General features: G+C 47.0%; 1 protein-coding gene across 6 annotated transcripts in view; it reads left to right on the top strand.

The window, feature by feature from the left end:
* kazna (kazrin, periplakin interacting protein a) overlaps positions 1 to 26,830 on the top strand; it is a 798,970-nt gene that overhangs the window by 634,515 nt on the left and 137,625 nt on the right. For 5 of the 6 annotated variants that reach the window (XM_072478389.1, XM_072478391.1, XM_072478392.1 and 2 more), the window contains 6 exons: positions 468 to 604; positions 2,206 to 2,376; positions 7,904 to 7,987; positions 17,412 to 17,598; positions 21,090 to 21,220; positions 25,157 to 25,280. In XM_072478389.1, coding sequence (XP_072334490.1) covers positions 468 to 604; positions 2,206 to 2,376; positions 7,904 to 7,987; positions 17,412 to 17,598; positions 21,090 to 21,220; positions 25,157 to 25,280 — 834 coding nt within the window. The remainder of the gene's footprint in view (positions 1 to 467; positions 605 to 2,205; positions 2,377 to 7,903; positions 7,988 to 17,411; positions 17,599 to 21,089; positions 21,221 to 25,156; positions 25,281 to 26,830) is intronic. The other variant, XM_072478390.1, reaches the window with a different exon arrangement.

Genomic DNA, 26,830 nt, shown 5'->3' with positions numbered 1-26,830 from the left:
CACAACCAGGAGGGGCCAAATGGCCTCCGGCGATGTATCCCTCTGTAGCTCTACAGTTGCTGCAGGCCAAGTGTTATAGTGCTGGTGAATACATTTTTGTTTGTGTATGTACATATACCTATGTGTTGGCATAAATCTGGTCCCGCTTTAAACCTCAGTGAGATTGCAGGTCTGAGTTACAGCTCACCCGAATATAGGGCCCCATTGAAGTCAATCTAATTTCCCATCAGAAACAGCCCATCCTTGTACTGACCACAATAATTGCTCCAACACCGTTTTCTTACTCTTTCTGTGCTCCTTGTGCACATTCTTTCTCCACACTTATTCACTGAGACTTGACTGAAGAAGCAGCTATAGGCCTCTGTCAATGAATAGGCCCTCGGTGTTCCTAGTACCACTAGGCCAGTCACTGCACTTGTATGTTGGTCACGCGCCAATCTAATTGTCTCCTTTTTGCTCTGAAATAGCCATGAAGACAGATCGCAAACGATTAAAAGCGGAGAAGGCCGACCTGGTAAACCAAATGCAGCAGCTGTACGCAACACTCGAGAGCCGAGAGGAGCAGTTACGCGATTTTATAAGGAATTATGAGCAACACAGAAAGGTAAATAAGAGTGTGGGATGCTGGAAATACACATCTGATATAGGGAGAAGACAGGTTAACTTTTCATCAGGGATGGAAGGAAGGAGGATCGTCGGCAATGATTTCTTGAATTTCTGTGCACCGAGTGTAGATGTTTGTCGTACACATGATTCATTTATCATTGCTGCGTGACTGCTCTTGTGCAAATGTTAACGGGAACGCAAGTTGAGGGTGTTCTGTTTGTTTCACTGTGTGACACACTGCCCGTGCAGGTTAGAGGGAATATTAGTCATCAGAGAGGTGTGGGGAGGGGGAACTGCTGCCACACTGGGACCTTTCAACTTATCGGCCTTGTCTCAAATGCCGCTAAGTGTAAAAATCCCCTCCTCTCCAGACATTACAGGAGTCCTCATTTTGAACCAGCTTTCGTAATGTTTCCCGCGAGTGCAGAATTGAAACTCTTCCATGGTTCAGCGGCAATTGGTGCTGATTGAACAGAGGTGGCTGGAGAAAATTGTAGTCATACTGGCTCAGAAAGCGCTCTTCTGATGTTGGGGCTGACTGGTATTAATGAGGGAGTTAAAAGGAGCTTTATTCGGTGTATAATCCAAGCTGCTTCTCACCCGGGAGTACTCAATACATGTGGGTGCATGTATTGAAAAATGTGCTGTTCCTGATATTAACATCCCGCACTTTGATCAGAGAACTCTTTAATAGTCTTGAGTTTTGCCTTGTTAGATGGTGGATGAGGTATTTGAAAACCAGAGTTGACTATGACAATCTCCTCTGACATCAATAATTGTTCTCCACCAAAAATAGACACTGGGATGCCACTGTCAGGAAGCCCAAGCTTAAATGTTGCATTCTGGAACTGATGTATCCTGCACTTTCTCTGTCCACCTCCCTCCTGTATGACTTGCTCTCCCCTCAGTGAAAATAAGATATGTTTGAGTTGCTTGCAATTTCTTTCTTTATTTCTCTCCCTCTCTCTTTCTTTCTTGTTCTCTCTCTCCCCACCCTCTTTCTTTCTCGTTCTCTCTCTCCCCACCTCTATTTTTCTGTCCATCTCTCTCACTGTGTATCATTCTCTATAAACTAAGATGCCTGAAGCTTTGAGACACATTGAAGCTTCTTATCACCCAGCATGGAAGAGAAGTGATTGATGGCAGCTCGCCTGGTTTCAGAGTCAGTTTCTCTGAACTGTAGAAGTTCTGTTTCTAATGGGTCATCGACTAATCCAACCCCAAGGCCCTGATTCCAAATTTTGGTCTTGCTGTGTCTAATGTTGGTTGTGTGACCGGGCAGCTGAATTCCACAAACCCAAAGCTCCCTTCCCCTCTCTCTTCATTACCTTTCACCCCTCTCTGTTTGCCTCCATCTCCCTTTCTCTCTTTGCCTTGCCCTTCTCCCTTTTTGCCCCCACTCCCTCCCTCTCACCCTCCCCTTGCACCCCCACCCCTCCCTCGATCCTCCTTTTCCCTCCTGGTGAAAGAATATTTGATGCCAAATATTTGATCAAAAGGCCTCAGTACCTTTAGGAGTCTTTTAAAGTTTACCTCCTGGTTCACTGTGCTTTTCAACTGCCTCGATAAATCTGCAGACTCCATTCCTACCCTTTGCAGGAGAGTGAAGATGCAGTGAAGGTTCTGGCGAAAGAGAAAGAGTCGCTGGAACGAGAGAAATGGGAGCTACGCAGACAAGCCAAGGAGGCAACTGACCATGTGGCTGCACTCCGATCACAGCTGGACCTGAAAGAAAACAGGATTAAGGAACTGGAGGCAGAGTTGGCCATGGTAAGTGACCGGAGCTACAACCCCCAGTTCCATATCAGATGCAGAATCTCACTGGCATTGCCCTTGAATTCACAGGGAGCCCTGTGGCCAGATGGACCAACAGGGAGATGAATAGCAGGATGTCCAATGTCATTATTGAGTGCCTTCCATTTTCTAATGATCTTAACGTGGCCCTACTGGGGAATGGAGCACTTTGTGACATACAGCCAGGGACTGTACTGGCTCTCATCCTAATTAGTACCTGCCCTGGTTTATGTGTGGGCTCTTTTTTTTAAATCATTTTACTCTTGTTAAGTCATTACTATGAACATGCGAGCAGCCAGTTACAGTCCAGCAATGGGCAGTGAGTTAGGGAGACAATATGGCGATAGATTGCCCTCAAGGCACCACTTCTCCCCTTCTACATTTGTCTACATTATTACTCGTGTGTTTTTCTTTACCCCTCTGTATGTCGTTTTGTTGTTGGTGGGGGTAGTGAGCGATCAAACACAATGTGGAGTAACTTTTTAAAGATTCCCTCCCTCTTCAGTTTTGGCCTGCTGCATTTTGTGCAGTCTGAGCTTCAAGAAGAGGATTTGCTTACATTCAGAAGCAACCCGATACAATTTAAGAAAGGAGACATGGAGTTATCGGCTGTGAATGGTGCTCTCACAATTCCTTCGTTAACCTCAAGCTGGCAAAGGTTTAGTTCCAGGAAATGAACACAGAATCTAACAGCGGTGTTCAACAAAAGGATGGCGATGCTGGGCATTTTAAGGAGATAGATGCAAAATTGGAAAGGAGGGAGCTGTCCTAGTGGCTTTTGTTCACCTCTTGCTGTGCAGAGGCCCAGGAGCAGGGGCTGGAGGGGGAACACCTTTACAAAATGACCCCGGTCGAGAAATTGGGAGCAGGCTTAGAATTCTCGGTCACAATCCAGCGCCCCCCCACCTGCCTTCATGCTCCCCAGGTTTAAGTTGCGCTGCTTGTCCGTTGGACGATCACAGGATTGAGCCTTACTGTTCAACTTTCCATGATAAAATAGAACATTGCAAATGATGCTGTGCAGAAGGAGGCCATTCAGCCTACTGACCCTGCGTCAAACCCTTGGTATAGAGCTATCCCACTGCTTCCACTCTCCTGCTCTTTCCCCAAAGCCTTGCAAACTTTTACCTTTTGTGCAATTCCCTTTTGAAAGTTACTGTTGGACGAGGTTTCTGCAGACACCGGGCGCTTGTGCCTTTCACAAGAGATAGACAAAGAAGCAAATGGGGGAAAATATAAACTATAGAGCAAGCAGTAACTTGGAGCATGAACACTGATCACACTGATATAAAGAGCACGTTTTTAGGGGCAGCACGGTAGCTCAGTGGTTAGCATTACTGCCTCACGGCGCCGAGGTCCCAGGTTCGATCCCAGCTCTGGGTCACTGTCTGTGTGGAGTTTGCACATTCTCCCCATGTTTGCGTGGGTCTCACCCCACAACCTAAAGATGTACAGGTTAGGTGGATTGGCCGCGCTAAATTTCCCTTAATTGGAAAAAATTAATTGGGTACTCTAAATTTATAATTAATAAATAAATAAATAAAGAGCAGGTTTATATGTGCAGCAAATAGAATATGTGGGAAGGTGGAACGTCACGGTGTGATGCCCAGGGCCTGCATTGAGAATTTGTTTCAAGCTTTCGTAGGGCTTGGACGTTGCTGGCAAGGCCAGCATTTTTTGCCCGTCCTCAATTGCCCTTGGGCTATCTTTCTTGGACCACTGGAGTCTATGTGGTGCAGGGACATCCACAGTGTTGTTAGCTAGGAGGTTCCAGGATTTTGACTCAGAAACAGTGAATGGCTGATTGTGTTCCAAGTCAGGACGTTCTGTGGCTTGGGGAGGAGCTTGCATTATTTCGGTCATGGAGTTCCCACCCACCTGTTGCACTTGTCCTTGTAGGTGGTAGAGGTGCCGGGCTTGATAAATGCTGTTGAAGAAAGTTCCACGATTTGCCGCACTGTACCTTGTAGATGGTAGACACTGCTGCCACTGTGCACTGATGGAAGGAGTGAATGTTAAAGGCGGTGGATGGATATTACACTGGCTCTGGGATGTACAGCATTATGAAGCATAAGGCATCGTTATGTGAAGAGGTGTGCCCAAGATTCTGAAAACAGGCAGCCCATTGGATTGAGCTGTTTATTGATACCAATAGATGTTCTGTTCAGTCCTTTCCTGTTGGATCTGTGTCAGTGTGGGAGGTCTCTGCTCTCTCGTGTGTGAGAGAAGAGGTTTTAGTGTCGAAGAGATTTGGAGCAAACAGCTTCCTGCACCTGTTCTCCTTGGGAAATTGGGCCCTGTTTAGTCCAGAACAATGTGGCAATGATTTGGGTGTGCCCGTACAGACAGGCGGGCTTTTTCCTCAGCTGTCACTTACACCCCTGGATCATAAAGTGCTTGCGCAGGGAATGAAAGGGATAAATCACCTTTGCCCTTCTGCGATTCTCCCTCCGACCCCCTTATTATTTTCCTCATTCCTCTCTGAACATCACCTGTACAGACCAGGGAGAGGTACTTGTTGAATTGATTCATGCAGTAATGTGGCTATCCATTGCTCATTCCCAATTAGTGTTGGTCCTGCTGGGAACAGCACAGACAGAGTGTGCTGGCTGACCTCCCCCTGTGTTGTGTGATAAAGTGATGGAAGGTGTATCAGTGGCATGCTCTGAGAAGCATTGCCCACTGATGCTCTGCAAGGAGGCTTGAAATTCCAGTCAAGAGTCTCCCCTTAAAGGGGGGCAGCTTTGAAGGTGCAGTATGAATTGTGACCAGTTGATCGGCTTGTACTAATGCAATTCAGGAAAGCAATGCAAAGGTTCTAAGGAACATTGACAGGAGCTGTTAACACTGCTGAGGGCTGAGTCTTTAGTTGGTGCAATTTGGAGAGTGCAGTAAGTGTGTCAAACCAGCTACAATATGGGACAACTTGAGTGAGCGGGCAAATGAATGGCAGATGCAGTAAAATCTGGATCAATGTGAGGTTATCCACTTTGGTAGCAAAAACGGGAAGGCAGATTATTACCTGAATGGCCATAAGTTAGGAGAGCGGAATGTGCAACGAGACCTGGGTGTCCTCGTACACCTGTCACTGAGGGTAAATTTTTTAAAATGCAAATGATCTTTATTGTCACAAGTAGGCTTACATTAACACTGCAATGAAGTTACTGTGAAAAGCCCCTAGTTGCCACATTCCGGCATCTGTTCGGGTACACTGAGGGAGAATTTGGAATTCTCAGTTGGTACTGGAATTGATCCCGCGCTGCTGGCCTTGTTCTGCATCACAAACCAGCTGTCTAGCCCACTGAGCTAAACCAGCTGTCATAAGCACACAGGTGCAGCAGGCGGTAAAGAGGCAAATAGTGTGCTGGCCTTCATTACGAGACGATTCAAGTACAGGAGAAGGGATGTATTCCTGCAGTTATGCAGGGCCTTGTTGAGGCCACACCTGGAATATTGTTGAAGTTTTGGTCTCTTTATCTGAGGAAGGATGTTTGTGCTAGAAAGGGAGTGCAGCGAACCTTCCTCAGACTGATCTCTGGGGTGGCAGGACTGATGTGTGAGGCGTGATTGAGTCGGTTAGGATTGTTTTCGCTGGAGTTTAGAGGGGAACCCATAAAAAGCTATAAAGTTCTAACAGGACTTGACAGGGTAGATGCAGGAAGGATGCTCCTGATGGTGGGGAGGTGTCCAGAACCAGGGGTCATAATCTGAGGATACGGGATAGACCATTTAGGACAGAGATGAGGAGAAATGTCTTCACCCAGAGAGTGGTCGGTCCGTGGACTTCACTCCCATAGAAAGCATTTGAGGCCAATGCGCCGTGGGCTGATTTCTCCGCCGTCGGGATGCTCCATTTTGCCGGCAGCCCTGGGGGTTTCCCGAGGGCGTGGGAATGCCCCACACTGGGAAACCCCATTGACCAGCCGGCGAAAGGGACAATCCTGACGGTGCGCTGAACCAGAAATCTGGCACGGCGGGACGGAGAATCCCACCCTGTACGTTTTCAAGAAGCAGTTACATATATATCTTTGGGGCAAAGGAGGCGGAAGGAGGGGGAGCAGGCTATTGAATTGGATGATCAGTCATGATCATAATGAATGGTGGAGCAGGCTCGAAGGGCCGAATGGCCTGTTCCTGCTCCTATTTTCTATGTTTCTAGATAGAAATGTCTATTTGTAACAGGCTAACATGACCTCAAACTCACCAACCACTCGGTGAGTCTTACAGAACACGAGCCAGGGCGTCCCATCCTGCGACCATGATTGAAGGCACTACTATCCTCAGCTTGTTACCGCGATGGGAGTGAGTGAAGGGTCCTGAGTTGCTCTCACCTTATTGTTGATGTTTGACTCTGTTGGGTGAGCTGAACCTTCACCTTGTCAATAGATTGGGAAGTGAATTGGAAATTTTAACACGCAGTTTGACATCCACTCATTCATCCCATTACTAGTGGAAACAGTGGAACATTTGGCGTTAACTCCCCACTGTCCCAGTATAGACAACAGAGTCTATTAGCTTTTGTTCTTTTTCGTGGGGTGAGGATATCGCTGGCTGGGCCAGCGTTTGTTGCCTCCATCCTAATTGCCCTAGAACTGAGTGACTCGCTCGGCCATTTCAAAGGGCAGTTAAGTGTCAACCGCATGGCTGTGGGTCTGGAGTGACGTGTAGGTCAGACCAGATAAATGCAGCAGATTTCCCTTCCTAAAGGACATTAATGAACCAGGTGGGTTTTTACAACAGTGGATGATAGTTGTTGTGGTCACCATTACTGAGGCTCACTTTCAATTCTACATTTAACACCGTGCAGCACAGTTTATGTTTCCAGTGGTGCAGTATTTGGATCCCCCCCCCCCCCCCCCCCCAATGTAGACGGGCCTAGCACTCAATACACTCGGGGGGGGGGGGGGGGGGTATTGTCTAGCCATCTCTGATTGGACGTGTTAATCTGCTTGAAATGATTAGTTTACATCGGCATTAAGAGAAAGGTAGCACGGGTACACTGAGCATTCACCTGCTAAAGCTGGCAGCTGCGATGTTGGTTCAGAAAGAAACTCTTTGTGACGGACAGAGGCGAGACCTCAGGGTGGTGATTGGAGGTCCCCCCACTTGGCTGCAGGAAGTTCAGGAACTTCGCCACTCCGTTCTGCTGCTTAGACCCGCGAATAGCAGGCTGCTCATGTCCTCTGTTGAGTTTGTACAGTTCTCTTTTAGTGCATGCTATTGATTATTTTCACCCCCTTCTCATGTCTAAAATAGTTTTCATGATATACTGACTTCCATCTTTCCCTCTTATTATTTTCTTCCTTTCATCCTTTGCTTCATTTTAGTCCTCCGCTTTCACCCTCCTGGAATATATGTCGCCCTCCAACATCCTGGTCCACTGCGCCACCTACTGGTAAAGCAGGAATTAGCCTGCAAAAAAAAAAAATTAGGGCAGGTCAGGTCAAAAGTCGTGTAGGGCAGAACACAGTAGGTCATTCTATTTGACATGCTATCTCCCCAGATAATGAACCGTATGGGCCAGAAAATGGAATATCGCATTTTCGATCGTTCAGCTGAGAAGGAGCCCTACCCTCGGGTGCTGGCGGTAAGACGTGCACTGAGAAAATATATCACGCACTATGTGTATTTAAATGGTGTTCTGTTGTACAATTGGCACCAATCGCCACCTTAGGCCACCTCAACTCTGGTGAAGCTCTTGAGCTGGTGTGCACGTTTGTGTCCTATTACTAACCCTTGACTGGCATTGGTTCCTGCACCGCACACGCTGCTTTGGGGAGGGCTTTGCGTAGCGGGAGTGTGTGGTAGGGTTTATGCCAGGGCCCTCATCAATTGAGCCATTTCCAACCTTGTTTCCCCACTCATGTCCTCTCCTCTTCCAACTCTGCAATTCCCCTTTTTCCCCCACCTCCCTGCATGAAGGCAGTGTTGAAGCTCTTCAACACAGGATCTTCAGGTATTTCCCACACTCCAGAGTTACCCTTCACATACCCCTCTGTTCCACTTCCAGAATCCTGAAGCTTCCATCCTAACAGCACTGTGGGTGTACCTTCACCTTGTGGACTGCCTCTGTTCACCAACACCTTCTCGAGGACAACCAGAGATGGACAATGAATCCTACCTTTGCCAGCAATGTCCACATCACAACCAAAAGATGATTTTTTTTTTTAAGCCTCCTTAATCTCTTCAAAGAGAGAGACTTTTTCAGAATCTGTCCTCAGATTTTCTAACCTTGTGTAACATCCATGGGATATTTCAGTGTCGGCTGTGTCAATGTTCTGGATTCAATGCTCTGGGGATGTGTTGCCCATGAACTTGCAGAGAGCACGTCTGCTTCTCTGCAAACGGCCTTTAATCACAGCTCCAGAACCAAGTCACCTTTGGAAGAACGTCTGCGAAAGACCAAATGGCCTGGTGTAGAATACCACACACAGCCCAGATAACAAGTTGTCAGCAGAGTATTTGACTGAGGAGGGTGTCATAGTTAGTCCCAATTCTGGATTCAACCATCTTTGCCCCTCCAGTCATCATGCGCACACAGATGCATGCATGCCCCAAGCACACACATGCAACCTATGCACACAGACACGCACACCCCACGAACCAACACATGCACACAAACAAGCACACCCCACAAACCGACATGTGCACACGACACATGCGCAACTTGTGTGCACAGACACCACCCCACCCACCGACACGCGTGCACAGACACACTCAATCTGCGCACAGGCACACGCTGACCCCACGCACCACCACACGAGGCCGACACACCCCATATACTGACACGCGCACGGACACATGCACACCCAGCGTACACAAACACATGTGCGCACTGGCGGGCACACTTGCACAGACCGCCCGCGCGTACTTATTTAGGCATGCACACCACAGACACATGCGCACATTTCTCACACAGATGTGCATGTGCACAGACACACAAAACACCCCTCCACACCCATTTGCACACTTCACACCCCGCGTACCTCTCCACACACAGACAAACACCTTTCACACACACGGCACACCCTGCACATCTCAGCCCAGTTATGTGGAGTTTGTCGCTGTGATTTCCCCACAGTCTCATCTCAGTGATGTTCTGAATGGAGACCAGGCTCAAACTCCGCACTTATTTGCCACCTCCATCTATCAGGAAAATTTCAAAATACTTCCCGAACAATCAACAACTTTAAAGTGCAGAAACAGTGTCACCTAGGCAGATGTCATGAGCATTTTTCTTACCCATGGGGATCCCATAGACAACACTGAGCTAAATAATCAGTTGAGGGAGAAATGTTCGCCAAGACGTCGGCCCCCTTTTCCGGACTGTATCAGAGGATTTTTAGGATCTTCCAGGATCGCCACAGGATACAGCCATAGCTTTTATTTAACACCTCATCTAAATCCTTCTCTGCTGCACTGAAGTCCAGGGGTAGTGCTTGAACTCACAATCTTAAGACTTTGGGAGTGGGTAAATGGCCCCAAATGCATGAGGGGGGAGCAAAACGGAGAGCAGGGGAATATCAAACCCGTTGGAGAAGAGAGCCTCGCTTAGATGTCACTCTCATTGCTTCCATCTGCTCCTCTTTTCATGTTTTTTTATCAATTTAAAGTACCAAATTAATTTTGTTTTCTCCAATTAAGGGCCAAATTAGCACGGCCTACCCTGCACATCTTTGGGTTGTGGGGGTGAGACCCACGCAGACACGGGAAGAATGTGCAAACTCCACACGCACAATGACCCGGGATTAAACCGGGTCCTCGCCGCCATAAGGCAGCTGTGCTAACCACTGGGCCACCGTGCCGCCCTGCTCCTCTTTTCATGTTATTTGTTTCATGCCACCCACTCTCTGAGCGCCTTGCCCTTTGTAAGTGAAAATCCCAACCCAATAACAATAGGGACCTTTCCCCCATATTTTTTACGCCTAGGTAATCCTCCCCTTTATTCCCTACTCCAAATACTGTAATTACCTCTCACATTTACCCTGTCACCTCCACCCCCACCCACCACACCAAATAGTTGTTGAACCTCTCGGGTGAACACGCTTTGACAACCCATTGCCCGGTGACATTTTATTTAACTGAACGTGGCCTCCTGGAGTTTCCTCGATCCCCTAATGGGGTCATGGGGGAAGAATCACTGTTTTGCCCCCTTCCTTTCTGTTTCTCCTCCCTCCCAATTTAGCAGATGGGGAGAACGATGTTTAAGGTTAACAAACAGGGTGGGCCTTCATCGATGTTCTTTGTTCACCCTTCGCATACGTCCGGAGGTGAATCTTAAATTGTGTTTGGGTTGATTGATTACTTTTCACTCGCTCGTTCAACAAGATCCGTCCGAGATACTTAACCTTTGTATTATTCCAGGAAGAGTGGTGGTTGTGGATTTTACAAATGTGTTAGTTTAGACTCCCTTGTTAACACTGGGCAGTTGCACTGGGAGAGAAAAAGGACGCACTTTCACCAACACCATAATATTGAGCTCCCACTGATCCTAGCCCTTTTCTCCCCCTGCCCCCTCCCCCATCAATGGGGTTGGTGAGGTGGGGTGGGGTGGGGAGCGGCGCAGTTATATATGCCACGAAACACTCCCTTCAGGCCACTGGGTAATTTGTTGCAGTACAGCTGAGCTGAAACTCTTATTCAGCCACAGTTAAATGAAAATCCCAGTGACCTTTTAAAAACGATTTCAGTGCATGATCAGAAAGGAGCAAAAGACTGGAAAGTCCTGAAGCGTTCGGTGCCCTGAAGGAAGGATCCAGTTGCAGCGTCTGGTGTCAGACAGAAAGTCGCTCATTAACATGTACACAAATTCAATCTATTGTTAACATCAACGCAAAGTGCCCAGTTTTTCTACAGAGCAGACAGATGAGCATCAGCCCTAACCAACATTCTGATGTACCTCTTACCCGTCATAGTAACACGTATGCCCTACCCTAACGCCCAAATATATCCCACATCCTCACAATCACTGCTTGATATCAATGTATTTTGTTTAAGGTTCCTTCTTTCCCCCTCATTTCTTCTTTTGCTCCAACTGCTGCTTTGTTTCTCTCCCATTTGTCTTCCCATGTTGTACGCGAATATCTTTGCACTTTGCCTATCAGGAGATTGATGGCAGTGTCCCTGGGTAAACCCGCTTGTTCGTAGCTCGGTTCCTTTCTTCAACACTTTTTCGTAGCTTCCTCTATCATGTACCCTTGAATAGTCAGGTCATCCTGCAGCCATGTCTCTGTAATGGCTACCAGATGACACACATTTATTTGTATCTGTGCTAGTGATTTATCTGTTTTGAAACAAATACTACTTGCATTCAGATACCAAGCCTTTAGTTCTGTCTTTTTACTGTTTTTGTAACCTTTTGTCTTTTCTGCTTGGGTTTGTACACTTTATCCCTTCCTGCCACACTCTGATCATCGTTGCGTTATTGCTGCTTTGTTCTCTTGCCTTGTCTTTATTTATCACATCTTCCCAAATTTGATCCCTTGCCCCCACTATTTAGTTTAAAGCTCTCTCTACCGGTGTTATCGTACAATTCGACAGAACACTAGTACCAGCATAATTCAAGTGAAGACCGACCAAACGGTACAGCTTCCACTTTCCTCAGTATTGATGCCAGTGCCCCATGAATCAAACCCCATTTCACCCACACCCACCTTTTAAGCTACATGCTTAACTCTAATCTGATTTTACCCTCCAATAATTTGCTTGTGGTTCAGGTAGTAACCCAGAGATAATCCCCTAGCTGCTCATGTACTCCCTCAGCAGAACCTTGGTTCTACCCAAGTCATTGATACTCACATGGACCATAGAAATTGGGTCCTACCCCTCCCACTTCATGTTTCTTTCCAGCCCAGAGTAGATATCTCAAACCCTGGCATCTGGCAGGCAACTCAGCCGTCTGGGCACCCAGTCTCGTCTGCAGAGAACTGTGTCTGACTATTCTGTCCCCAACTACCATTAACCCCCGCCCCACTGCACCACCACTTGAATGGCCTCCTTTATCATGGTGCTATGGTCAATTTGATCATCCTTCCTGCAAGCCACCAGTTCCCTCAGTACAGACTACAAGAACCTCAAACCTGTTAGACAATTCCAAAGACTGAGGCTCTTTCACCTCAGCTTTCTGGGTCCCCACACCTGCCTCACTCAAAGCCACCTCCTCCTGCCCCTGACCACGGACCAACTAGAAAACATTATCCTAAGGGGTGTGACTGTCTCCTGGTACAAAGTGTCCAGATAACTTTACCCCTTCCTGATGCATCACAGTGTCTGCAGTTTGGTCGTAAATCCAGTGACTCTGAGCCAAAGCTCCTCAAACCGCAGACGCCTTACTGCAGACGGGTTTGCGTGGATTGCCCCAGTGTCCAGGAGCTCCCACGTTCTGCAGTCGCAATAAATCACCCGCCCTGCCATCTTTATTATGTGTTGAGTAATTTATAATTAATAAACACTACTGGATTGGATAACTCTTCTAGGTAGTGGTTAACGACTCGGGGTCACGTTTTCGTGCTGTTCTGGGATAGATGTTACTGCCTCATAGTCCTCTTTTCGCCTGCTCTTCATTTGGCGTCATATTGGGAACTCGCCTGAATAGGGAATAGAGGAGTCAAAATCCAAATCTAGACTTGTGCGTTTTTCACAGACTGCTTTTGTTACATTGAGTCCCTCAACCTTGTGGAAGCTGAGTTACCTCCACAGCCAATGCAACCCAAAATCCACACATCATCTTGGTACTGCCAGCACTCACCAAAACACAACACCGAGCACGAATTCAGCTGGAATCTGCATTTCTTTGCTTCCCTATCCCATCCCCCAAGGAAGGTTGGTCGATTCGTGTATACTTATGCCCCATCTCCACCCCCGCCACCCAGGGAATCTTTGTCTTTTTCCCTTATCAGAAAATTTAGGTCTTGTAAGTGTGTTGCCTCCCTAACCCAGCTCAAATTTCCAATCCTACTACTTCCATTCCACCAAGGACTCCTGTCTGACACGTGGCAATATGCCCCGAATCCTCATGGAAATTCTAGATATGGGAATCAATAGGCCATTTATGACATTTCATGCAGTATAATGCCCAGTCATTTAACAGGAATATATAATCGCTTGGTAGTACAGACCTTTGAGTGGTGCAGAAAAAAAGAGACATCCTTTCAAAGCTTTTTGTCTTGTATTCATCAGAACAGAATCAAGAATACCAAATTTCAAAGGGAATAACAATTTATACTGCATGAGAAAAAAGAGCTGATTGATTGGCAAGTCGACTCTGGCTATACGTATTCATATGCAGGACATGTTCTCTGCAAGCAGGAAGAACAAGTCCAGGCATTGCACTTTTTAAAAATTAAACCAAAACATGGGACAGTAGTTATCTGGTGCATTTTTCATGGCTACGCCTCGACCTATCAGCGTTGACTTACCAACTAGTCAGCACCTTTTTCTCATGGAGCATAAATTGCTCCTCCCTTTGAAATGTGATATTTGAGTGCAAGACAAAAACCTTCAACAACAGTCCAAAGATGTGCAGGTTAGGTGGCTTGGCCACAATTAAAAAAATTAGTGTCCAAAGATGTGAGCAGGTTAGGTGGGATTACAGGGACAGGGTGGGGAGGATAGAGTGCTCTTTCAGAGGGCCGATGCAGACTCGATGGGCTGAATGGTCTCCTTCTGCACTGTAGAGATTCTACAATTCTATAACATGCCTCCTTCTTCTAAGGGCAGCACGGTGGCACAGTGGTTAGCATTGCTGCCTACAGCGCTGAGGACCCGGGTTTGAATCCCGGCCCTGGGTCACTGTCCGTGTGGAGTTTGCTCATTCTCCCCGTGCCTGCGTGGGTTTCACCCCCACAATCCAAAGATGTGCAGGGTAGGTGAATCGGCCACACTAAATTGTCCCTTAATTGAAAAAATAATTGGGTACCCTAAAAAAAATTTTTTTTTTTTTAAATGCCTCCATCTTCTGCAATACCAGGAACATATTATAAAGAAGGAATCAAATGGAGCCTTTTATCGCTCAAGATGTCGACACCAACTTCCGTTCTAATAATTCCATTGTCAAGCCTTTTCACAAGGATTTCAAAAATATAATTAAGCACTTGTAACATTCTCTACACGTGATGTGAACCCCACAGGTCACTGGAGAAGAAGCAATCTGCTGGAACTTCCATTATCACCTATAATGGATTGGCCCTCTCTCTCCTCCCTAATGGGTAATTAGATAATTGCGAATCCCCGAGTGCTTACATGTATGGTATCGCAAAGCTCTGCACACAAATAACACTCTCTGCAATGCGAATAACAAAAGAAGCTATTTGCTGAATGAGAAGTGGTGAAAAGCTAACTGACGAAGCTGGGCTGTAAGGCAATATCTCGAGCATTGATTTGTCCCACACAATCTCGGATGGGTGATTATAGTGTAGATAATGGAGGCTCCGGTATAAACAGCATATCTATCAGGCTGCATCTTATAATCGAGCAACAAGGAACAATGTGCAGCTGGGAGAGAGAAAGCACAAACTGTAAAGACAAAACCCTAATAGAATTCTGCGCCAAGGCATTCTGATTATCTGTTGTGTTGCTGCACTGCCTGATACACTTTCTGGGTTGTTTAGGGGCTTGGACGTTACTGATTTGGGCGATTCCACCACCTCTAATCACTAGCACGACTAATAGATAACGACAGAGGTGCTAGGCTCGCCTACCCTTTGACTGAGAATCCCAACAGAGCAAGCACACTACTCAACATTTCAGATCCACACATGTGTTAATAACTTCTTACCTGCTATTTTTATAGTTTTACCATGACTTGGTGCTTAACCAATGCAACCCCAGTACTAGATGTTGAGTTTCAAGCCAATTTGCAAAATTTTAAAGTCAAGCTGGTCATTTGTAAGGTTAATGCGAGAGCGTTTGTGTTGGGTATTGGCACCCTGTGAAGGATGTATTGTTTTGTTAAGCACGCTCAACGTCCTGCGTACCAATTCCTCAGAGTGAGTTGCAGTGCTGACGATAATAAGCAGCAGCACAAGGATCAGTGCAAACACTCAACAGTTCTGTCTGCAAAATGGGAAATGCACAGTAAACCACACACATACGCAAAATGATTGCCAACCTCCCAGGTGCTGTAGTGACGTTTAAATGTGGTGGTAGTCTAGTTTGCCTTCACCTCTGGCATTCGGAGTCTGTGAAATGGTCAGTACTGTGGACTGGTAGGCACAATGCAAAAGGCCATGGATATGTAGTGTTGAAATACTTTAGGGGTGGACTCTTCATATCTGGAGGGTCCCAGATTAACATCTGCTAAACATGCCTTCATCCCCCAAGTTCCTCGTTTTGCCAGCCAAAATCCTCAATGTTTGGTGCTCCAATGGCCCAGTACAATGTTAGGCAAGGTGTGTGTCCTGCTGGCTGGGAAAGAAGCCAAGGGGTTTTGTACATCAGTCTGCAGCCTCTTCAAACATGCAATCCCTGCTTCAGATATGACAAAGTGCCTTCTTTATGTACATTTATATTTTCTTGCCCTTTATTTCTATGGCCTGTTGGCTGTGTTCCCAAGATGCTGCCTGCCCCATTGCAGATAATGTTTTCCATATTTTTATCAAGTGCCATTTAATCGCTTTACGAGTGGGAAAATTCTAAAAATGCTTCTGCCTCTTACAGTTATGAGACAAAGCTGTATCCAACTGTTGTTGCCCCCTTAAAGTAACAAGTCTGGCCTGACTGGTATTCTTTACCACTACCTTGTGCTGAGGATGGTCCAATTGACCTTACAATTTTCAGACAGTTTCATAAATTGCAAGTCAATCAGACTTTTTAATCCTGAGCAGAACTCATCACAGTAACAGCCAGCCAGAGAATTTACTCTTCACAGAATGACAGAAGATACAGTGCAGAAGAGACCCTTCGGCCCATTGAGTGTGCACCGGCACATGAAAAACACCTGACCTACCAACCTTATCCCATTTACCAGCACCTGGCCCATAGTCTTGAATGTTATGATCGACCTGATAGTTGCCATTTTTCCACCCCACCTCTAGCTCTGCTCCTGAAGATGCCAGGGTGCAATTCCAAAAGTGCTGGTCATGCCTAAACTCTCAGTCAAATGTCCATGCCTGGTGTGCCAGCCTCATAGCCTTGGACTCTGCAGTTGTGAGTGATATCAGCACCAAGACCAAACTTGCCTTCATCCAACACACACACACACATTGGCTTTCCGGCTGGAGATATTGGATAGTGATCAGAAGCAGGGGCTGTTAATCTTTTCCACACCTCTCCTTAGCCGAAGGCCACTCAGGCCAGTTGGATTGGACAGGGGCTCATTGGCAAATTGACACATTACATTGTGCTTTAATGCACCGGGTGCTGCATTCACCCATGGAACTATTGGGTGTTGAAATAAATTCTGTTCAACTTCCACCCTCAAGACCGTGGTATTGCCTTGCCAACAAGGCTCAGCCAAGATGATCCATTCAGCAGAGTTTTCCCTTGCTCCCCTCTCATCTTAGAGTACTTTGGTTACCCCACGCAATGTGCCGCTACCCCCAAATTCCCTGAAAACAGCTCTTCAGAAAACTGTTGGACTTGCTTACCCCATGTGGGAAGCTGCCTCAGCTTGCTATGGGAACCATCAAATTGGACTGTCAACTTCAGACCTCAAATGGGTGGCCACATAACTGTGAGGCCAACACAATTATCCCTCCAGTAGGCCCGCCAGCTATTGTACTGACATTTCAGAGTGATCGAATCCTGATCAGAGGTAGTATTGTATGTTTTTGTGAATGCATGCAGTCTTGCATGAGTTTCTAAGTAACTAGAGGAAGTGTTAGGACCTTGCTGAATGACTTGCTTTGAAACACATTTAACCTTTTTTTGGTGATTGTGCTGTCGATGAAGTTGGGAGCCCTGCACGCTTTTCCCCATTGTAGTTGTTCATTCCGTACAGAGGTCCCGTTTCAGACCACGCAGAGATGGCTGGCCAGTCACAGGATTTCATCCAGCTTCTGTTTTCCTTGCAGGCCAAGCAGTCCTTAGCCACGCTGACCAAGGATGTCCCCAAGAGACACTCCCTGGCGATGCCGAGCGAGAGTATGTTGAATGGGAATCAGGAGTGGGTGACGCACTCAGACCTCCCGCTCACGGCTGCGATCCGACAGAGCCAGCAGACGTTGTATCACGCACATCACCACTCGGTAGACAGGCAAGGTAAGCGGTCAAACGCCGAGGAATCTTCATGTTTGTCAGCTATGTCCCCTTGTGGTGCTTAAATTTGATGGAATAACAGTGAATGCTTTGCTCAGAAAACCACTGATTCCCTTCAATCAATCTCAAGCTAACAATTTTTGGATCTTTCCAGATCTACGTTTCATCAAACTATAGAACTTTTAGAGCGGAATAAGACTGTTCAGCCCATTGTTCCTTGTTCGGCCTAGCTCTTCAACTAAAGCAGTGTATTCCAATCCCATTTTTCTACCGTTTGCTATATCCTTCCTTTTAAAATAATGATCTACTTCCCTTTTGATTGACACCAAGGCCTGCCTCACCTGTGGTAAAGCATTCCATATTCTAAGAACCTTCTGTGTGGAACAAATCCTCACTCCTCTAATGATAACCCTGAGTCTGTGCCCCAAAAATATCTGTTGATACCCATTAGCAGTTTATTTGATTTCCTCAGGCCGGGCTAAAGCATTTAGAATGTTGTCTACAAACAGAGAGAGAGAGGCTCAAACCCGGCATATTATCAGCCAGACCTGTGTAGGAATGGGAGAGGAGGGCACATCACTGCGGGACACTGATTTTGTTCAGCAAATGGAAGCTATGTCCTAAAGGCAAGTGTGAAATGCTGCTGGTTGGCCCGCACATAATTGTTGCTTGTCCAATCTCCTCGATTAGATTCCAGTAACACTCACTGGGGTATACCTCATTCCTTTTGTACTGTAATGAACACATGGGACCCCACACTGAATGGTAGTGAACCTGACATGAAATTCTTCTGAATATGTACAATTTAACAAAATCGTCTCTTTCCATGCTCTAAATGACTCTATGACAAATACAATGAATGTAGAACAGTTAACCAATAAATCCAATGTTTTGAGTAGAATGGAAGATTGTTCCTTTAAATTTACTAACTGGCCTTTGTGCTACGAGGTTAAAAGAGTCTTGTGTGTAATGAATTGAGATTGACTTACCTAGTTTGTGTGAGCCAGCAGCACAATATTGTCCACACTTCATCGCCCATTGGAGACTCATTCATTTCATTCATAGAATTTACAGTGCAGAAGGAGGCCATTCGGCCCATCGAGACTGCACCGGCTCTTGGAAAGAGCACCCTACCCAAGGTCAACACCTCCACCTGATCCCCATAACCCAGTAACCCCACCCAACACAAAGGGCAATTTTGGACACTAAGGGCAATTTATCATGGCCAATCCACCTAACCTGCACATCTTTGGACTGTGGGAGGAAACCGGAGTACCCGGAGGAAACCCACGCACACACGGGGAGGATGTGCAGACTCCGCACAGACAGTGATCCAAGCCGGAATTGAACCTGGGACCCTGGCACTGTGAAGCAATTGTGCTAACCACTATGCTACCGTGCTGCCCTGTCAGGTCAGGTCAAGGCTGTCTCCAGGTCAATGAATAGTTAGTGTAATAAAGGGAATTTTCACACTTGGCACAAGGTGCCACTGAGTCCCGGGTTATTGTTCAACAGTGTGAGGTTGCTTTACTTTGTAACTTACACTCCGGAGCTAAGTGGGGTGTGCATAGAAAGGCAGTACAGAAGGAGCTTTAGCCAATTTTGGGAGTGGTCAGTAGAGTAATGGGTGTCGCCAGGCTGTTTTAACATGGGAGAGCATTAGAGCCCAGTTAGATCTTGACCACCTTGATGAATTTTGTGGCTGGGACCACTGAATTGAGATCAGGAGTCGAACTCTGCAAGTCTGGAGAAGTTCAGGTACAGCTGTTGAGCTCCATTGCCTCCCCAGTTTTTGTTGTTTTTTTTCATTTTTTTATTCTCCTTTTTCACATTTTCTCCCACATTTACATCCATCAACAATAAACAATAATCAGCAAGATATGTCAGTCCCCATAATAACAACGATCCCATCTACCCACCAACCCCCAAACCTCAACCCGCATGTTTACATAAACAAATGACAAAAAGGAATCAGGGATTACCCGTAGTCACCCTTAATCTTACACAGTATACCAGCTCCAGCCCACTGCACCACCCGCTTCTGCTTGGCCCAGCTCAGGACCTTCTCCTTCACCCTGTACCTACGGAAGCACAGAGTCACTGCCCTTGGTGGCTCACCCGCCTTTGGTACAGGCCTCCACGACTGATGAGCCCGATCCAGTTTATATCGGGAGGGGTCCTCCTCCTCCCCCAGTAGTTTTGCCAGCATCGCGGCAAAATACTCAGTCGGCTTTGGTCCTTCAACTCCTTCGGGCAGCCCCACAATCCTCAAATTCTGTCGCCTGGATCTGTTTTCCAGGTCTTCCATTTTTCCTCGCAGATCCTTGTTAGTATCCCTCACCTTCCGCATATCTTTCCCCATCGAGGCAAGTTGATCACCGTGCTGCAATAACGTCTCCTCCACTTCCTTCAGCGCCTCCCCTTGCTCTCGCACCTCCGCCACTGCGCTCGCCACCTCCGTCCTCACCGGGGAAACCGCCTCCTCCACCAGCACACTCAAAACCTCCCTCATCTCCTTCCCCACCGTCTCCATGCATTTCGCAATCTGCGCCAACTGCTTTTCAAATTCCGCAGCCATCACCTTGGTTATTTCTTCAGCCGTAAGCAGTGCGGCCTTCCCTGGTGCTCCAGCCTCCATTTTCCTTGGTGACCCCACGGTGACCTTTCCACTCCCCGACGGACCTTCAGTTGTTATTTTTCCGGCCGTTTTCTTGCTCACCCTCGACATTTTTCTTTGTTCTTTTTTTCCTCCTGTGTCTTCACTGTGCCTCCTCCGTGCCTTCTCCCTGCTTCTGCCGCCTCTGCGGACCCTGGGACCGGGCTTAAAGCCCCGAAAATGCCGTTCCCGAACGGGAGCCCTCCATTGTGCGGCCGCCTCCCGCCCGCCATCACCGGAAGTCCATTGCCTCCCCAGTTGATGTTCAATTAACTTAATACTAGTAATACTAGGGGCGCAGTGGTTAGCACTGCTGCCTCATGACGTCGAGGACCCGGATTCGATCCCAGCCCCGGGTCACTGTCCTTGTGGAGTTTGCACATTCTCCCCGTGTCTGCGTGTGTCTCGCCCCCACAATCCAAAGATATGCAGGGTTGGTGGATTGACCATGCTAAATTGCCCCTTAATTGGAAAAAAATAATTGGCAACTCTAAATTTTTTTTTTTAAAATTAACTTGATACTGAACAGGCATTGAACCTGGGACCTTGCCCCCAATGCTACAGCAACTGGTATATTTATCTGTGCAACCAACAGAGTGATCTGGGAGTGGGGTGGAGGGGGAGGGGTCTGTTCTTTTTGGTTCTGGTTTCTTTGAAAGATTTCCACCCTTTGACAAACCCAGGCCTAATCCGAAGCTTCCCTCTCATTGCCGAGCCGTACCCAAGTCCTGCTGCCTTCAGCTGAGGGAGAGCAGGACCGGTGTGACTTTAGTTCAGTTGAGTTTTTAATAGTGAAAAATCGCACACTGAGCAATCTTTATGCTTAATCTTTACACAGGAATGCGAATCAGTCCATGTCACTCAAGGCAACCGTCCATCATCTCAGACGCCTCGGTGCTTGAAGGTGAAAGGTCGTCCACACCAAGCGACATCAACTCACCGCGACACCGGACGCACTCACTCTGTAATGTAAGAAACACTTGTGGGGCCACTGACCTGTTCCATATTCAGTAACTGGGCAAATCTCTGAGCACACATACAGTAACCTGCACCAAAGAGGTCAGGGCATGCAATTCACTGTGCTTCCCAATTTTATAATAAATGACAGTAAAATTGGGAGCTGTGTGTGTTTGGAAAGGTTCCTCAGTGGCAGCACTTGCCCTCTAGTTCCTGAAGGTTCACCTTCTGAAAATGGGACTGGGACCTGTGTTGCCACCCGCTATGGGTAGTAGTTCAGGCTTCCTGACACAAAGGAGGCCATTTTTTTAGCTTTGGACGAAAGGGTAAAATGGACGATATTGGATCAGCTGCCCTTCGAGGCGATGTCATGGAGATGAAAATGGGCAATAGTGTCGAACAGGTGTCTGACCTTGAACATATTCCAGGTTTGGACGGTGGGGTTAGATCAATTTCTCTTTTGATCGACAACGGAGTCGGGGATTATGGTGGAGCAGACAGGAGAGAAATCGCAGTTGAGGCCACAATCGGATTGAATGGTGGAACAGGCCCAATGGGCCGAATGGCCTACTGCTCCTGTTTCTTATGTTTTCAGGCAAAGTCGAAATCTACCTCTGGATCCGCTTGTTTTCGCCCCTCCATAGGGTCCACCAAGATTTGTTTCAGGCCCTATCATGGTAGGAATTGTCCCTGAAATACCAGTAGCAGCAATCACTTCCCTCCTTGGGAACGATTTGGCTGGCAGAAAGGTGTTAGCCAGTAGAAGAAAATAGGCCAGCACCAACCAGCAGAAATCCACAGGACAGCAGAAAGCTGGAGAACAAACAGGGGCCCACAGGGTAGAATGGCAGCGATAAACATTGAGCAAGGACCATCTGAATGTAACAAAGCCAACAATCAGCCTAACCACTATCCCTAGGTTTGAACAGCTGAACCCGCAGGTTACCCAGATGGACAGGCAGGAGCCAAGCTGGGCAAGAGCAGCTCAGCCCTCTGATCAAAGGGCTTGGCTTTGTGGGTGAGATGTCCCGCGTTTCCCTGCGGATAGCCCAGAACATCTTGAGTGCGAACCACCCTGTAAAACCCCCAAAACCTTTATAGGGCACTTAATCAAGAGTTTTACAGGCAGTGTTCCAGAACCAATGGTTTTCCTTATGCCCGATTTCCCCAACAGAAGGAATTCAGGATTCTAGACCCGAATAGACTTCCTCATAAAGAAAGATTTGAATCTTCCCAAGTAAGCTAAACATTCCACATCCCAGGACAGGACAGTGTCCTTCAAAGTAAGGAAAATGGGACAGGGAGCTGCCATTACCCCTGCTAGCTGCTGTGCCAGTGTGAATGAGAGAATGAATGCACATTTCTTTACTTCCTATTCTTCCTTCATAAGATCACATATTAAAAAATGATTTTATTTTCTCCAAGGTCTGTGAGGGGACTGAGATGTTGAACTACATATTTTAATGAAATGTATATAGATATGTTCATGCCTACTTCTAAAATTTTAGAAACTGGACAAAGACCTTTTAAAATGGCTGAAGCTATGTCTGTCTATGATCCCTGAACAAAAGGAACTACCTGACAATGTCAAAGACACTTGCACCTCGTTATCTCTGAAAAGACATAACGACCCTGCTTTGAGCTGCAAACACCAAATTCGAAGAGAAGGATACAGAGGCCATCTGCATTTCATAACCCAAGTTGGCCAACTGGAGTCTACTCATCTGCTAGGACAGAGGGCCCAGCATCCTTTCTTTCGATTCTTAGTGGTAGTGACATTTAACAATCTTGGAGACCCAGACAAAGAAAATACATGATAGCGTGGAGTGCAGAAAGGTGGGAATCATGTGATATGAATCTCTAACTTGTGGAACCTGGAATATTGCCTTGCTGTACGGCAAAGTCTCGGTCTGCTGTTTACCATCCTACAAGCAGCCTCACAGAAGAACCCAGGTTGAACCCCTGGCCCCAATTGCACTGCTTTGGCTGGAACGTCTGTACCCTCTCGTATAAGACTTCATCATATGAAGTTAACCCCACTGGAAAAGTGATTGATACAGAATCAGTTTTCACCCCACTGACCTCTGTGAAGGAATACCTCATTGCCCTAGCCCATTTACATTGCTTTGGATGGAATCTCTGTACCTTCGCGTATAAGACTAATACATCTCTGTGTGCCTGTCTCATCATGTGAAGTTAACTCCATGTGTCAAGGGCCAATGCAACCAAACCTAATTCTGTCCTTGCCCAATGTCCATAAGGCTCACTGGTGATTAGGAGGGGGAAGTTAACCCCCCCGGAAAAGTGATTTATGCAGCATCAGTTTTCAACCCACTGACCTCTGTGAAGGAATACCTCATTGGATTTTGATTCTGGACATTGAACCCAGAGCACGGAGGCATAGTGGGGCAGCAGGGTAGCACAGTGGGGCTGTACGGTAGCATAGTGGTTAGCACAGTTGCTTCACAGCTCCAGGGTCCCAAGTTCGATTCCCGGCTTGGGTCACTGTCTGTGCGGAGTCTGCACGTTCTCCCCGTGTCTGCGTGGGTTTTCTCCGGGCTCTCCGGTTTCCTCCCACAGTCCAAAGATGTGCAGGTTAGGTGGATTAGCCACGCTAAATTGCCCTTAGTGTCCAAAAAAGGTTGGATTACGGGGATAGTGATGGAGTGGACTTGAGTAGGGTGCTCTTTCCAAGGGCCGGTGGCAGACCCGATGGGCAGAATGACCTCCTGCACTGTAAATACTATGGTATATGGTCTATGAAACCATAATTATTTTCTCTGTGGTCTCTGCACTGTGAATCTTTTTTCAATCCCTCTCTTTAAGCCTTATCAGGCAGGGCTTTCCCCTCCTAATCACCAGTGAGCCTTATGGACATTGGGCAAGGACAATGCAAAGGAGGCATTGTTGCTGTCCTGTGGTTTGAATGTGTGCAAATAAACTAACCCTTTGATTTCATCCAATCTTGAGTTTGCAGTGGGATTATTAATAGAAAATTGGATGACACCGAGAGTGGCACGTTGGCGCAGTGGTTACCACAGCTGCCTCACGGACCCGAGGACCCAGGTTTGATCCCGGCCCTGGGTCACTGTTCATGCGGAGTTTGCACATTCTCCCCGTGTCTACGTGGGGGTCACCCCCACAACCCAAAAAGATGTGCAGGGTAGGTGGATTGGCCACGATAAATTGCCCCTTAATTGGAAAAAAAAAGAATTGGTTACTCCAAATTTTCAAAAAAAAGAAATTGGTTGACACCAATACTGAGGGGTTGGGAATTGTATCACCACTGCTTCTAAAGGGCGAAGCAAATCAAAACCATCTTTCTGTTTACGGATGGGTGGTGTGAGGAGAAATTAGTGCTGTTTAAATTAACCCTCCCTCCTCCCTCCCATTCACAATGCCTGCCTTGGCATTTTTGAACATGTTCTTGCTAAGAGTCATCTCTCGCACCTTCCTGGCAGGTTTTTATGCAGAAAGGCTCCTTCCTTGCGGTTGGTGTGGCTTTTTGGATGGTTGTAGAGCAGGACTAGTCAGTCATCAGAATTCCTTTCCCCAGTCCATCCACTCTCGAGAAGTAGTGTACTCCACCCACTCCTCCTTTGCTGTTGGCTGTGGAAGGAAGCTCGAGTTCTGCAGACCAAGAAGCTACCAGATTCAATCCTTGGTTTGTGCCGTATCAGATACCCGCAGCCACGGTGGCAGAGGTGGAGGGTGTTAAGTTTGCCCTTAATCACACCCTTATCTCAGAAGCATTATCAGCCAGGGCTTCCCCCTCCTAATCACCAGTGAGCCTCATGGACATTGGGCAAGGACAGAATTGGGTTTGGTTGCATTGGCTCCTGACACATGGTAACTTAGGTGAGGCCCTGACGGCAGCTAAAACCCCACCTTCACCCCATACTAGGAAATAAAAAGCAACAAATGAATGTTTTTGTTTTAATTATCCAGTCTCTCGAAGATCTAGAAGAACAAAAGAGGAAGAAGAAGAAGGAGAAGTTGGTGTTTGGTTCCATTTCACGGGTGTTTGCCAGGGGCAAGCAGCGGAAATCTCTGGATCCCGGCCTGTTTGATGGTACTTCTACCGATTATTACGTAGAGGAAGATGCAGATTGGTGATAAACAGCAATCCACTCACAACCTTTGTGTGTGTCTATGCGAGTGTGTGCGTACGCACGTGTGCGTGTGTGCGCTTGTTGGGGGCGTGTGTTTGCGCATGCAAGAACATGTGTGTGCTCGTTGAGTGTGTGTGTGTGGGTCTGCCTGTTTTTAAACTTAAGAAATATGTGAGCCCTGGGGCTGGTCCAGCGCACTCTGTAATTAATGTGTATATATATATACATAGATATATATATAAATCTGTGTGGATAATGTCACCTGTGAATTTGTGGAGGGACACGGCTGTGTTTTAATCTTACTGAGACTGGAACCTGAAGGACAGCTGTGTACTGTAACTGTAAATAACTGCAATCGTGCACTTTGTGCTTCTTTGTAAGGTATTTTCTCCTGTTTGTTATTCCCATGTCCCAGTGTGTGTGTTGTGTTCCATCGGTTTGACAATTTAAGAGAACTTCCTCATTTCAACTGAGCATGCTCAAGAACTCCATCTCCCACCCCTCTGTATACCCAGAGCTCAGCTTCCAAATCATACAATGAGCTATTAGTGTGTTGAATGTATCTTTGATGCATCACAATCATTGGCTGAGCATGCTCTGTCTAAATTAATGAGATGGTTCTGTTAAAGAGACCTTGTCCTAGCTTTGTGGTCTACAGCATGTCTGACCCGCAGTGGTACCAATTGATGTGGCGAAAGCAGCTGCAAAATTACAGGGATTATGAGTGGTGTGGCTCCTTTAAGCATTTAGACCTTGGGAAGGAAAACTTGTGAGCCCTCCTCACAGTGCAAGACTGTTGTAGACAGACATCCGAGATCTCACTGCAAAATAACTCCCAAGCAGCTTAGCATTGAACACACTTGTCCCCTAAACCATCAGCAGAATGCCTGTTGAAGGTTTTTTTTTTTAGGTGGGGGCAGTATGTCGATTGCCATTTCTACCGGTCAGTAGTATTAATGTTCTGAACATTCCCACCTAAAATCTTTCCACTGACAAATATTTGTCCACTTCAGCTCCCGTTCCGATTCAGTTTTGACATCTGTATCATCACCCAATGTCGAGACACTGCTCGTGGGAATCCAACGTTGTTTTGATTTTTTAAACTGGCATTGAAGGATACTTTGGGCGGACATCGGGGCAGCACGGTAGCATTGTGGTTAGCACAATTGCTTCACAGCTCCAGGGTCCCAGGTTCGATTCCGGCTCGGGTCACTGTCTGTGCGGAGTCTGCACATCCTCCCCGTGTGTGCGTGGGTTTCCTCCGGGTGCTCCGGTTTCCTCCCACAATCCAAAGATGTGCAGGTTAGGTGGATTGGCCATGATAAATTGCCCTTAGTGTCCAAAATTGCCCTTAGTGTTGGGTTGGGTTGTGGTTATAGGGTGGAGGTGTGGACCTTGGGTAGGGTGCTCTTTCCAAGAGCCGGTGCAGACTCGATGGGCCGAATGGCCTCCTTCTGCACTGTAAATTCTATGAAATTTACAGGAATTTCCCGTCCCGCCAAAGTCAATG

This window comes from Scyliorhinus torazame, chromosome 16 (assembly GCF_047496885.1).
Source record: "Scyliorhinus torazame isolate Kashiwa2021f chromosome 16, sScyTor2.1, whole genome shotgun sequence".
Classification (NCBI taxonomy): Eukaryota; Metazoa; Chordata; class Chondrichthyes; order Carcharhiniformes; family Scyliorhinidae; genus Scyliorhinus; species Scyliorhinus torazame.
This window is presented reverse-complemented; position numbering and strand designations above follow the sequence as displayed.